Source organism: Olea europaea, chromosome 13 (assembly GCF_002742605.1).
Source record: "Olea europaea var. sylvestris chromosome 13, O_europaea_v1, whole genome shotgun sequence".
NCBI classification, from domain to species: domain Eukaryota; kingdom Viridiplantae; phylum Streptophyta; class Magnoliopsida; order Lamiales; family Oleaceae; genus Olea; species Olea europaea.
Window position 1 is genome coordinate 20734104 of NC_036249.1, and position 14228 is coordinate 20748331.

The 14228-nt window shown below is 32.4% G+C and overlaps 1 protein-coding gene and 1 long non-coding RNA gene across 3 annotated transcripts; both read left to right on the top strand.

Moving 5' to 3' along the window:
* Window positions 1–1350: 1350 nt before the first annotated feature.
* Window positions 1351–2938, top strand: LOC111408252. The gene is made up of 3 exons (XR_002705315.1): window positions 1351–1508; window positions 2423–2524; window positions 2612–2938. It is a non-coding gene; the product is annotated as an uncharacterized LOC111408252 (long non-coding RNA).
* Window positions 2939–8022: 5084 nt separating this feature from the next.
* Window positions 8023–13797, top strand: LOC111407831 (beta-glucosidase-like). 2 transcript variants are annotated; one of them, XM_023037519.1, is made up of 13 exons: window positions 8023–8133; window positions 8789–8825; window positions 9255–9319; window positions 10180–10255; window positions 10781–10858; window positions 11046–11133; window positions 11394–11817; window positions 11911–12029; window positions 12336–12553; window positions 12644–12669; window positions 12890–13013; window positions 13123–13231; window positions 13321–13797. In XM_023037519.1, the coding sequence occupies exons 1-13, from the start codon at window positions 8053–8055 to the stop codon at window positions 13496–13498; spliced, it is 1623 nt and encodes a 540-aa protein (XP_022893287.1). In that variant the 5' UTR covers window positions 8023–8052; the 3' UTR covers window positions 13499–13797. The 2 variants fall into 2 exon arrangements, with proteins under 2 accessions (XP_022893287.1, XP_022893288.1); XM_023037520.1 differs by having other exon boundaries at window positions 9261–9319.
* The last annotated feature ends 431 nt before the right edge of the window (window positions 13798–14228 follow it).

A 14228-nucleotide genomic window follows, 5' to 3' on the forward strand; every position in this document is an offset into this window, starting at 1 on the left:
GGGGGGGCTGAAATTTAAAAAATATATATATATATGCACAAATTTTTTTATGAAGTATAGAACAAAAAATTTCATCATGACATTACTTATTGAAGTTGTGTCCGTCAAGCTTTGACTGCATAAAACTTGTCTATAAAAAGGAGAACAACGTTTTCCACTTCTTAGCGCCAGATGATTGGCAATGTTCCATTTGTAACTATAGAGCTAGAAAGTTTATCCATTGAAATAAACGAATGAAGTCATTCAATTAGATTTAAAAAAAAAACATGAAAAAACTTAAAATCATACTAACAAAGTATTATTCTAAACATGGAATTGTATTTTTACAATTTCACTTAATTTTCCTTGTACATTATATCATACAAACAATAATGTGTAAAACCAATAAGAGAATGATATGTTCCTCCAGGGAATAGCCCAGTGGTGCAAATGACAGGAGTGAGGTTATCTCACGCTTTGATAGTGGCCGCAGTGTGGGGGTTCGATTCCTGAGATATGGAATTTGACCCCTTGTAGGCGCAGTATACAGACAACTCTTATTCCCTGGCCTGTTGGAGCACATCCCACGATTTACGTCCCTCATAAATCTCTAGGGACAGGGTGGTCGGAGCCCTCAAGGTTGGGGTTCAACCTTTTTTTAATAAAAGAATGATATGCCATTTCAACAAACACTTTGTCTACAAGATTAAGGAAGAGATTGCATGCTTCTAACTATATTGTATTTCAAAACTTTCTGTGTCCTACCACCCAAAAATACAAGCAAAGAAAAATTCCATTTGTTAGATTTTAGCCTGTGCAAAAAGCTCTCTTTCAAAAACTCCAAAAATCCGCAAATTTATTACTCAAAATCCAGAGTCTCTTCTGTATCCATTCAGTCGACACTAATGACTAGTTTGGTTTGTGAAAAATGTTCCTATTGTGACTTATTCAAACAATTTCTTGTCTTTATTTTATCGATAGAAATTCAACTTTACAATTTCGAACAAAACATAGCATTTTGTTATTGTGCATAAAATAACAACCAGTCTATACCTCAAAATTCTGTGTTGTGGTGGACGGTGAAGAATCGAAGTCGGACTCGAAGATGAACCGTGAACTAAAGAACGTTGTTGCCAGCAGTATCATTTTTCTTTCTGGCTTGCTGAGGCGTGGACCTTCGGGGGTAAGATTACATTATCATTAATCATGTCTTAACTAATATTATTCAAAAATCAGGCGTCAATTATATTTTTATTTTTTTAAAAAATTATTTTAATATTGTTAATTTATTTATCAAATAATGTCTGCTTAGTAATTAATCCGGATTTGTAGGTTCATTAATTTCAAAAACTCATAAACGTAGAGAGAGAAAATAAAATCCATTTTACAATCTTCATTATTCAGTACATTCGTGGAACCCTCATCTTCGTTAATAACTCCAGTGGGTTCATTGAAAATTGTCTAACGGGTTCATTGAGATCCCGATGGTGTTGAATGCCAATTTGAAATTGACTCACGCTCAAACTCCGGTTAACTTCTCGTTTTCTCTTCTTCTTTACTAGTTTTTCTGTTGATTATTCAGGGAAGAGGAATAATAAAATTGTTGATTGATGACTGCAAGTGTTCGAATCATTCCATCTCTTCGTTTTCATTTATGATTAATAATTTGTTAAACTTGACATATGTTTTGGTTTTTATGTTAGTTTTTAAATAAAACCGTTTGATTTCTATTAATTGCATTTCATATCTTAGGTATATTAAAATATAATTTGAAATTTGGAATCAATTTAGCTTTTTCCCAGTGTTACGAACACAAACCGTTCGTAACAAAATAAAAGTTTGTTTGGCACTTGGTCGCTTGGAGGATCCAACTGCCTGCCAATTAAAACACCCATTGTCGATTTTGAAGAACTGGTCTCAGAGCCCCATTTTCATATCCGAGTTTACATATCGTGTTAAAATATGTGAATGGGTATGTATATGTGGTTTCTCTTGGAATTTTTTAGAAGAGGGTAGAATTATGAAACTTTTGAAATTGATTTTGTGAGAAGTTTAAAAATTTCAATTTCAGAATTTTTGGTTTATATTTATTTATGCATACTTATGGGCAATCTACTTTAGTTTAGAGCTAATTGTCATGGTTTCTTGACCATTGGACGTAGAAATTTATTCATCCCGACCAAGATAAACAAGTAATCTATGAAGATTGTGACCTATATAGTTGTATTTAGTTGTTTTCACTATTTTGCAAAATCAAGTCAGCCCTTTTTGATATTGATGCTATGCCGATTTCTTTGTTCCAGGAACGCTGATATATAATCCTCGAAGCCAATAGGTTTATGGATAAAATAACCACAAGTTCAACAACAAACGTGATTAACTTTGTCTTTTGTCTTTTATTAAGATCTGGAATGAGCTCATACAATTTTTCTTGATTGTTTAGGTGCGTAATATTTCCTTTACTATCCAGAATTGTGGCTTTATCGTGTTGATCCAATGGAGTTGAAGACAAACATTGTTAGTGACATTTCCAACAGTAAAATGGGTAAGTTTGTGACATCATTTGCCAATTGTAAACACAGGATTTAATGTTATGTTCATTCCTAATATATTGTTTTGTATTTTTATCCAGCCATGATTTGCACTGTATTCATGTTTAAACATGTTGATGTCTTCATGATTTTAATATACTTACTTCACAATGACCTTGAAAACATGTCGATGTCATTTGATGGTAATAGAGTTGGGACGGACATAGCTTCTTTACTGTTTAAACATTGGCGGATTAGGCAAGCCACAAAGCGATGAAAAAAGAAGAAAGCTGAATGATTGATGTGTTCATTTTATTTCAAATTTATTAGCTTGATAGATAGTAGTTGATGTAATATGTGGACAAAACATTCAATATATATGAATATGAATTTTTTTTGTATTGATTAATACAATTCATTAGTTTGTTTATGTTGCAGGTGAAATTTTGGATGTGAGAGGTACTTGTCATTTAAGCACGTCATTTGAGATTTATTTATGTTATTTAAGTGGGTTGCTTAATTTCTTCATGTTGTCGAAAAATATTGTTTGACAATGTCATTGGACACAAGTCATAGGTCAAGGGTAATTGGTCACAATTCATATTTCATAGGTCATAAATCATATGTAACTGATGACGGGATACATATTATTATATGTAATTGGTGATAGATACTGTTCCGTGAACACAAGTCACATGTCATATGTTACATTTTACAAATCACATTCTGCTTTGATGGCATATCCCAGTTCGTATATAATTTGTCACGATAATATGTCATAGGTCATAATTCACATTCTGCATTGATGACATGTTACACTATATATATGTATTCGGTTACCATTCCTAGATCACTGCTCTCAGGTCACAAATCACATATAATTGTTCAAAATCATATGTCATACATCACAGGTCTCATTGCATTCATGATAGGTCAAAACTAGACATATATCTGGTTACATCTTCCGAATTACGAGTCATATTGATCACATGTATCATGTCACAGGTCAAAGGTTATATTCTAAATTGGTAACAAGACACAATCAAATAAATATATAGTTAACTTACATTAATATATATGTCACATGTCACAAACAAAATAGATAACCTGTAGATAAATTATTTCTCTTAATAGGGAACTGTTGCACAAACTAACAAGTAATATGATATAAAATGTTAGTGCCACAATATATTAATAATACAAGTCACAATCACAAATAGAATAGAAAAACACATCTACTGTGTCACATTCATGCATACATTTTATGAAATACTAATTGTTGTTAAAATTTTATGACATGGTCACAAACAAACTATTGTTAAAAACTTAGGAAATACAAGTTCATTTTTAACATGTGTCTCATCACAAACAATCATAGCTAACCCGGACCTGATCATGTAGAGTCACAAAACTTATATTTGGTCACAAATAGTAACAATTAATGGAGATCTGATCACAAACAATCACCGTTAACATATATCTTGTTACAAACAACACAGAAAATACATCCAGTAGGTTAGAAAACAGTAAGAATATCAGCAACATGATTGTGTTTTTATGATTGATACATAACAAGCTCTCTTTCAAATTACATCAAATTCATTTTCAAACTAATTTGCCCTTGTGACTGATACATAAAAAATGTCATGTCATGTTCTTCACTATTTAATCCTCAAATTTGAAACATCTTGAAATCAAACATTGAAGTAATGCACCGTTATCATAGTCAAGTTGAAAAAATTGATCATTAATGACCACTTAACATAAACACAATGATTACATCATTAAAAAATATATATATTAATCAGTACTTTCAACATTGATGAATCTGATAAAACAATTACATAAATCAGTAAACATTAAATTGGGTTCGAATCTGAATTATTGATGACTAGATTGTGACTTTCAATTTGAAATTTCATTTAGGGAAAATTACATCCGAGGGACCAAACTTTTTGTTTATTAGCAGACTTTGCCCAAACCTTCATTTTGTACCATCCACAGTCACACACCTTTCAAAAATATGCATCGGGAGTCCAAATGGATGGAAACCATCCAATTAACCGTTAGTTGACCAAAATTTTTTATTTTGACCAATTTCAAAAGGTTAAAATAGTAATTTTAACCATTATATAATACATAATAAAAATAAAATAATAAATAATGAAAACAAGTATCGACAGCGCCCCACCCCACCCCACTTGCCCACCCCCAACCCCATCCGGAAATTAGACCCACGATAACACAGCTCCGTCACTCCTAACGTTACTTGAGGCGCCGTGGAAGGTGGCGGAGTGGATGTAGAAACGGTTGGGCTGAGTCGAAGCAAGCACCGAGGAAAACCACCTATCCATGACTGCGAACTCGTTCACCAACTCAGTATAAATCAGTACCAGATCTGGTTTGAACCCACTCATAACGGTTTTGGACAATCCATCAACCCCCATAGCCTTTGCCTGCTGCACAAAACCGTTCATCGGCGCCGGGTTTGCCAACGTGTCATTTGACCCAAGTATCTATTCCCGGATAGCTTGAATTGAGTTATCCGGGTCCGACGCAATAAAAAATGCATCGTCTGAAACGTGTACAGGAGTAGAGCCGGAGTCAGAGGCGTTGACCCGGTTGAATTCGGATCCGCTAAGACCATCGATATCTGGACGGCTGCTTTTCAACCATCCAAGCATGTGATCAAAGGAGTGATTTTCCATTACCAGTACTACAATCGTTTTGATGGGGCCATCAATTTTGTGCTTTTTATGTCTCTTGGGGAAGTGAAAGGAGAAAGAATTAGACGGGAACAAAATGAGGAAGAGGAAAAGAAAAATAATTAAGTGCGATCACCGGGAACCTATTTTTCGGTGATCCGCCGGGGTAGGGTAGGGGTGAAAGAGATCAAGATGCAAATTTCTTTTTGTTTTTGTTTTTATCTTAATTTTATTTTTAAAAGGTTAAATATGTGATTGACGTAAATGCCCTTACCAAATTTGGTCAAAATCAAAAGTTTTGATCAACTAACAGTTAATTGGATGGTTTCCATCCATTTGGACTTCCGGTGCATATTTTTAAAAGGTTTGGAATTGTGGATGGTACAAAATGAATGTTTGGGCAAAGTCTGCTAATAAACGAAAGGTTTGGTACCTCGGTTGCAATTTTCCCTTTCTTTTATTCGACTTGAAGATGTTGATAGATTTATTACTACAGAAGTCTTAAAATTCTATGACTTCGAACCAGATAGTTTTACTCTTCAAAGTCACGGTAATGATCGATTTGTACTTTCATTAATTTTCTAATTTTGTGACTTCAAATTTAATATTTTTGCTCTTCGAGGTTATGATGTTGTCAATCTGTGATCTCAATGATCTTCTACCTTTGGTTTATTAGGTTTCCGACAAGGATGGTGGTGACTTCGACGGTGGTACGATGGCGTGGGTTTGAAATTGAGTGTCGGATGGTTTTCTCTTCTATAAAGTTGTGGAAAGAGTTGAATTTGGATGAAGTTAGTAACTGAATTAAGATATGGAAATTGATTATAAAGCATAATTGAATCCTCTGTTTTAGGAATTGACAAAGATGTAGCCGAATATAATATATTATCATTTCAATTCTCCATAATTAAAGATAATAAATTTAATTAAATTATTATCAATTTTTTTATCTATGACCTGGTTTTTGAAATAAATCTATAAGTTCGTCAAATTCAAAAGTATATTTTGAAAGGTAGGTAACTTTATTTTTCCCTTTGAGAAATACGAATGGATGATTTAAAGCTTAGGTGGGTTACTGGGTTCGGACTTTGGAATGGAGTCCAACAGCAGGCTAATTATAATTTTGGATTGGGTTTGGATTTAATGATTTAATGGAGTCAGACAGTGGGCAAATGCATGATTTAATGATTAGGTGGTTACTGAGTTTGGACATTGGAATGGAGTCAAATAGTGGGCTAATTATTATTTTGGGCCGGGCTATAATTTCTTTTCCAGAAATTTTATACACAAAAATGGTATCTGGGCTACCCCCAAATTCGCCCCTTATTAATTATAACTTTCCAGATGACCTTTGAGGCTGTATAATCAGCAAAATGGGAAATTTCTTTATTTTGTTGGTCAATAATATGAAATTCTGGGCAAAATTGCACATAAAATTAGCATAGTTCTTCACAAATCCTATGGTTTTTAACCAACATTGTGTGCCACATAAACTAGAACAATGATTGGATTGATTAAGAGATGGGATCTACTTTTTGTTGAGTGATTGGTTGATTATAAATTTGGTGGGTTTGTTTTTGGAATGAGCTTCATTCTCGGACGGTGGTGTGGTAAGATAGGGAAGGTTGGAGTGGGTAAGGGGTGGGTTGGAGAAGATTAACATTTTTTTGGTTTACATTACATCTAGACCATTAGATTAATTCAAGTGAATGACCTTGATTATTTGTCAAATGGTTTCGTGTAGGAGGCGCGATTAACAGGCATAACGTTTATAGAGTTAGTCTTACTAATAGTGACCAAAATAGAAAAATAACAATGAACACAAAATGCCTGACATCAGTGGCGGATCCAACACTCGGGAACAAAATTTTTTTGTTGACGGTAGATAATTTTTTTGGGTTATATATCTGGTAATTCAATTTTTTTTTCTTTTTTCCAAACATCTTTATAGCTTATTTGGCTAGAGGTTTGACATAAAAATTGGAGGTCCAGGGTTTGAATCCTTCCTAACTAATTTATTGTGCAATATTTGTAGTTCTAAAATTTTTACCAAAATTAATACCATAGGGAGGAGATATAATTTATTGTCAAACATCTCTTATAACTCATTTGCTTAGAGCTTCCACAAAAAATTGGTGGTTCAGTGTTTGAATCCTTCAAAACCAATTTGTTGTGCAATATCACTAGTTTTAAAATGTTTACCAAAATTGATGCAATAGGGAGGGGATTCAAACCCGTGACCCTTCTTTAAGATAACTTAAGGCTTTACTATCTTGACATTTGTTGAATTTTGACACTAAGTACAATGGACTAATATATATTCTATTTTAGTGGTTTTAATGCAATTTCGAGGATTCAAACCTATGCTATTCCTTTAAATCATTCAAAACCTGGCTACTCTGTCATTCAGTGAATATTGTTAACATTTATTACAAAATTATATATGTTTAGTTTTAGTAAAGTAATTATTATATTTGATTTTTAATATTTTATTACGACTGATAGTCAAAGGTCAACCAATGTCTATTCGTGTTCATTCAAAATTCTGGATCCGTCACTGCCTAACATGATTAATCGAGGACTCCTCAGAAGTAATGATAAGGAAGTAAAGAATTGCTTAAAGTTGCACACATATATTTTCCAAGTACTTGTATTTACTTTAAGTAGAATGAAGAAAAGTATTAATACCTTGCCCTATGAATTATATTTACTTTATGCTTTTTGTCTAATCGTATGATATAAGTTTTTTGAATTCAGAGTCTATAAATAGAGTCCATGGATTAGAGGAACCACACACCTCTCCTAGCTAACCATAATATCTCATCTCACTCATTCCAATGGCTCCGTCAGAAATTGTGGTCAAACGCTCTGGATTTCCCAAGGATTTTATTTTCGGTGCTGCAACATCGGAATATCAGGTGTGCAACTAATTATTTTATGTTTTTGTATGTCATATCAAGCAGTATTAAATGGAAGAATGGACAAGAATTCAGCATATTTTTAGTTTGTTATCACTATCCTCTATTTTACATACACCTTATCAAACATACCACTAACATTTGGAAAAAAATGAAGATTTTCTAATACCATTATCAGAATGCAGGATTACATATCTAAGGGCTTTGTGATGGACCAACCAACTCCTTCATTACACCTATATGTGATAGTCAAAGTATTTCTTTGTCATATTAGTTTACCTAAATTTTGTCATTCTATTCATTGTGATAGATCCCACCTAAATAGAGGCCAAAGGTTCTAATTTTCCAAGGAGTATATCTTTGATGCTATAACATCGGCTTATCAAGTGTATTGCTGGTATATTTTAGAATTGGACACGAAAATGGACAATTCTGTAGCCTATAATTATTACTTCGTTAACACTGTCCAATATATTATATACCTTATCGAACATTCTATTACCATTGAGAAGAATGAAGATTTGGTATAACCATCTTTAGAATGAACTAATACATATGTTAGAAGGTCCATTAACATGTAATTTAATTTTCCTGTTTTCTTCTTGAATTTTGGATATACAATTTACTTTATGGGATTTACGTTTAATTGCTGCAGGTCAAAGGAGCTCGGAATGCAGATGGTAAAGGCAATAGTAAGTAATTGGAATCATATGAATCTCTCTCTCTCTCCTCTAGTTTGTTAATTAGTATGTGTTTGTACTAATACAGATGCAAACATAACTTTAAATTGAATAAATATAAAAATATTAACCAATATTATGAGCTTAGGGTACTCCTTAAAACAAGTTCGATAATTTGAGATGAAAATCTCTATTCTTAATATTTTATCAAGTTACCATCTCATGAATGCATGTTAAGCAAATAATGCCAAAATAGTTATATATAAAGCATTAATCAATATATAATGGCTTATGCTACTCCTTTTAACAAAATTAATACGTTAAGATGAAATTCAAAATACCAATAATTTATAAATACACTAGAAAGTGTATTTTTTTTTTTTTTTTTTTTGGGTACACGGTGATCATTGTTGAGCTTACATTTATGTTTATTAATTGGAGTGGCAGATAGCAGTGCGGACGGAAAAAATGGGAGTGTCGCTCTCGATCAATATCATATGTTCAAGGTAAATGTACTTATCTATTTAATTATTCATCTTACAAGATGATAATTCATTTAGTGAACTAAGTATGAAAGGAAATGTAACCAAAATATGTAACTAAAATCTAAAGTATACTTCCTTTCCTGTATCAGAATTCCATGTCAATTCAATCACTAATTGATGCAGTCATTCGATTTATCCCAAACTATAATAACTTTTAAACTTTTCTCTCTTTTCTAAAAACTCAACATTCCCAAGAAAACTGAAAACCTACCACCATTCCCTCAAGAGTTCCTTTTGCTCCTCCATTTTCAATATTTTTATCTCCACATGCGTAAAATTTGGAATCATGAATCTGTGGCTTGAAGTACTTGTTGGAAAAATGGAGCTCTCAAAAAAATTCTCACAAATAATAAGAGGAGTGGAAAATAAATTGAACAAACAACTTTAAACGAGGGAATGAATCTTTTTATCATATAATACAAGAAATAATTCGTCCCCAGAATTGAAGTTATAAATTCATGACCAGTATTTTGAACATAACATTCGAGTTGATACTTTGTTAGCGTTTGAAGTCTAATATTTCAATTTTGTATATAAAAAAAAAAGGTAGAAAAGATTTTAAAAAATTAAATTACTTTTTTGATCCAATAAAGCAAGAACGGTTTTCGTCCCCGGTGTTGAAAATAATAAATCCGCAGCTTTTATTTGGAACATTACATTCAAAAATGATTTGATACTTTGTTAACGTTTGAAGTCAAAATTTTTAATTTTGAAAATGAGGGAAAAAAATTTATATATGTTATAATTGACTGTACTCTAATTAAAGCCACCAAAATTATGTGTTTCATTGTAAATTGTACTCATTTTTTACAATGTTGCAGGAAGATGCGTGTTTGATGAAGAAAGTTGGTTTGAATTCTTTTAACTTTTCGATTTCGTGGTCCAGAATCTTACCAGGTATTGGACTTTACATCAACAAAACTAGAAAAATAGATTTTTTATTTCAATATTGAATATTTAGAGCTTGTGCATTATTTTATTTCAAAGAAAAAATTTCTAATTAATCTAGTTTTTAGGCTGAAGTGATATTTTTTGCTTAAAATTTTAAATGACTGTAGTGCCTTCTATCAAAATCCTCACTAGGCAAAATAGACGAGATTCTTGACAATTTAGAGTTTATTGTCTTCATTGAAAGTAAGGACTAGGGTGTCTAGATGGACTAGAAATCCTCGTCAAACTTGCTTAGTTATCAACCCGAAATTCATGGAAATGACATAATTTAAAAAAAAAAAAAAATTGATGAGGAAATTATATCTTTGTAACAAATGACAAAAAGTTATTAAAATTAGAAGTTAGATTATTTTAAAAAGAAAAAAAAAAGTCTCTAATATGACGTTGCCAAGCAGTTTCCACAATTTTAGTGTCAAGTAATGGTTCCTTGTTTTTATTTTGATTTATATATACCTTATTTTGATATTTTAGGAGGCAAATTAAGTGGTGGCATAAGCAAAGAAGGAATCAAATACTATAACGATCTCATAGATGCACTTTCGGCACAAGGTTAGACTTTGTTATATATAAAATTTACATGTTTATTGTTTCTTTAAGAAACTAATGTTACATCTAATTTAATTAATTCATAATTGAGGTTCAAAGTTGATATTGTTTTGAAATCATCTCTTTTTACGTGTAATCTAAAATAAAATCAAAAGATATTACCTGGCACTCTCTAATTACTTTTGTGCAGGCATTGAGCCTTGGGCAACTCTCTTCCACTGGGATGTTCCCCAGGATTTGGAAAAAGAATATCATGGCTTCTTAGATCGTCAAATTGTGTAAGTAACTCAATCTTGCATCGCAAGGAAAATCTTGTGGTAAATATTAGCAAAAGAATTAAGTGAAGTTCATTTCTCAAACACTATATATCGGAGGAAAGGCACAAATGTTTTGTTTAAAGAAAATGGATATTAATAAGTGATAGAATAATGGCAGATTGATCTCTTCTACAAAGATTAATGTCATATGTGAAAATTACCATCTATGTGTACATTACACATATATCTTGATGTTAACTTGTTTAACATTGCCATTGTAGGGACCATTTTCGTGATTTTGCTGAGATTTGCTTTTGGGAATTTGGTGATCGAGTGAAACGTTGGATCACACTGAATGAGCCATGGACCTTTTGTTATTATGGATATGTGATGGGCAATTTTTCCCCTCGAAATGAAACTTCTACGGAGCAACAGACAAAATCGATGGAACAACTGATGCGTTCCTCGATCCTTCATTACACATGTGCAATGACTATTCCTCAATTTACTCCTCCAAAAAAAGATCAGGCCGGAAAAACTGATTCCTCTGAAGGAGATCCAATCGGAGACCTAGATGCCATGGCACAAAAGTTGCTTCACCATACTTCCTCAAATGGAAATCCGGGAACTAATCCATATACTGTGGCACACAATTTGATCCTTGCTCATGCACATGCGGCTAATATATACAGGAAATATTATCAGGTTTTCATTTGAATATTTCACACATACATATATAAATAAACACTTTCGAGATTTAATTATTGATTATAAATATAACTACATTTGTACATAAAGGAACACCAACGAGGCAAAATAGGGATGGCAAATGTTTCAACGTGGTTTTATCCACTTAGGGACAACTCCCAGGATGATAAAGATGCTGCTTCGAGGGCACTTGATTTTATGTTAGGATGGTAATTACTGCATGTGCTTGAGTAGTTTATCGTTACCAAGTGAAATTTCTCTTCATCTCTGTTGATTCCTAACTCTCCAAATGAAATTAATGTACAGGGAAGTACTTTAGATTGGATTTCATTATCGAAATTTCATCTATTCTATTTTGTTTATCCCTTAACCTGTTTATAATTTTTTTTTATTTTATTATTATTATTATTATTATTATTATTATTTTTTTTTTTTTTAACATTCGATATACTTTTGTAGAATTTCAGGTAGTACTTCTATCGTAATCCTTTATTTGGCACATTTCTCCTGTTCAGGTTTGTAGCCCCTGTAATATTTGGTAATTATCCACCATCCATGAAAAATCATATCAGAGGAGGACGTCTTTCCAGATTTAATCCAGACGAGGTGGTGCTAGTGAAAGGATCCTGTGACTTCTTAGGCATAAATTATTACACGTCTTATTATGTCAAAAATATAAGTGGAAATATTTCACAACACCATTATGACAATGATCTGCATGTTGAATATCACAGTAAGTGCATTTCATTTATATTCTTTTATCTTGACATAAAATGGACACTACTAATAACAATATGTTTGCTACTCATTTTTTTTTTTGTAGCTCAACAAAATGAGAATCCTCAGCGGGTGAGCCATTAACATTACCCTTTCTGTGAGAAAAAATCTGAAAATGAATAGATTATTCTTATAACAATATAGGCATATCAAAAAATTATGGTTTTATATGATCGTGACAAAGACTCATAACATACAATCACAATGAATTAAAATACATATTATGGTTTACATAATTTCCAATGCTAACGTATAATCTAATGTAATAACAATCTTTTTTATTTCATGGTAGGTTGGTTGGCCATCGCTGTACATAGTTCCAGAGGGAATTTACCATCTCATGCTTCAGATGAAAAGAAGCTATCATAATAATTATAATAACTTTAAAAATCCCGAGATTATCATTACAGCAAACGGTATATAGTCGTGTTCATTTGTTTATTTATATTACAAAAGAATACATAAAAATTACTAGTTTTTTAGAGCATTTAGTGGTTTGTCGAATTCCTCCATCATCTTTTGTAGGGTTGGATGAAGTCAACAATAAAGACCTAGATATTTCAAAGGCTCACATTGATGAAACTAGGATTGAGTATCACAGGGACCATCTCGAATGCCTTAAACGGGCAATAGAGTAAGTCATCATTTGTTTTGCACATATGGTCAATTCGAAATAAAGTTGTATGTTTCGAAATTAATTGTCTAATTTTCCTTCATTTTCAGTCATGGTGTATGTGTGAAGGGTTACTTCATACGGTCATTGCTTGATAATTTTGAATGGGCCCAAAGGTACAATGTTAGGTCTGGCATTTTTTATGTATCCGATCCAAATGGATGTTTGACTAAATTCCCTAAAAGATCAGCTATGTGGTGGAGGAATTTCTTGAAAAAGCCTGAGTAGGTACATGATGTCAAAACTTAAGAAGAATGACATGGTACTGTGAAAAAGGTCAAGATGTGACAGTATAAAAACTTTAATTTATTAGGAAAAGTTGTGTTGAATAATGCAAGCATGGATGCATGCTTGACATCCCTTCAGTTTCATCATTAATTCTCTTGTTGGATGACACATAAAGAAATGTTATAATTTGCAGTTGTGTTGTTGAAATAATTGGAACCCTTTGAGGCTCCAAGTGTAATTCTCATGTTCTCATTTGTGCAATAAAAGATTTGAGGCCAACTGGCTTCGGTTCTAGTTAATTAGTATATTCTTTTGATCTTAATCATTAAAAATCATAGCAGTTCAATTAACCTTTGTGAAATGTATGAATAGAAGTTAAACTTTCTCATTTTGTTATCATCGTTCTCAACCTTTCACAAATGTAGTAGCAAAGAACTTGTTGGAGAGACAAGCACTTCGACTCTTGAAGGACCAAAATTGAATAGACAGAAAGTTTAGAGGACAAATTCACCTTAGAAGATCCAGGACTAAATTGAATGAACTTAAAAGTTAAAGGACAAAATTAGAAGAAAGTTAATAATCTGGTTTAAATCATTTTTGGATGGTCAACCGAAGGACTTATTGTCAGAATTCACTTATTTGTCCTCCAACCACACATACTTGAAGGTTTGGGACCATGGGTAGAACAAATTAAGGGTTAGAGTAAAAGCCGCAGCAATTTGGAAGTATG

What these genes read in the sequence shown, in the direction of transcription:
- LOC111407831 (XM_023037519.1), top strand. Translation starts at nt 8,053, where the DNA reads ATGGCTCCGTCAGAAATTGTGGTCAAACGCTCTGGATTTCCCAAGGAT. An exon ending in TATACAGGAAATATTATCAG is followed by an intron (nt 11,818 to 11,910) that starts GTTTTCATTTGA and finishes TTGTACATAAAG; the next exon opens with GAACACCAACGAGGCAAAAT. An exon ending in GATTATCATTACAGCAAACG is followed by an intron (nt 13,014 to 13,122) that starts GTATATAGTCGT and finishes CATCTTTTGTAG; the next exon opens with GGTTGGATGAAGTCAACAAT.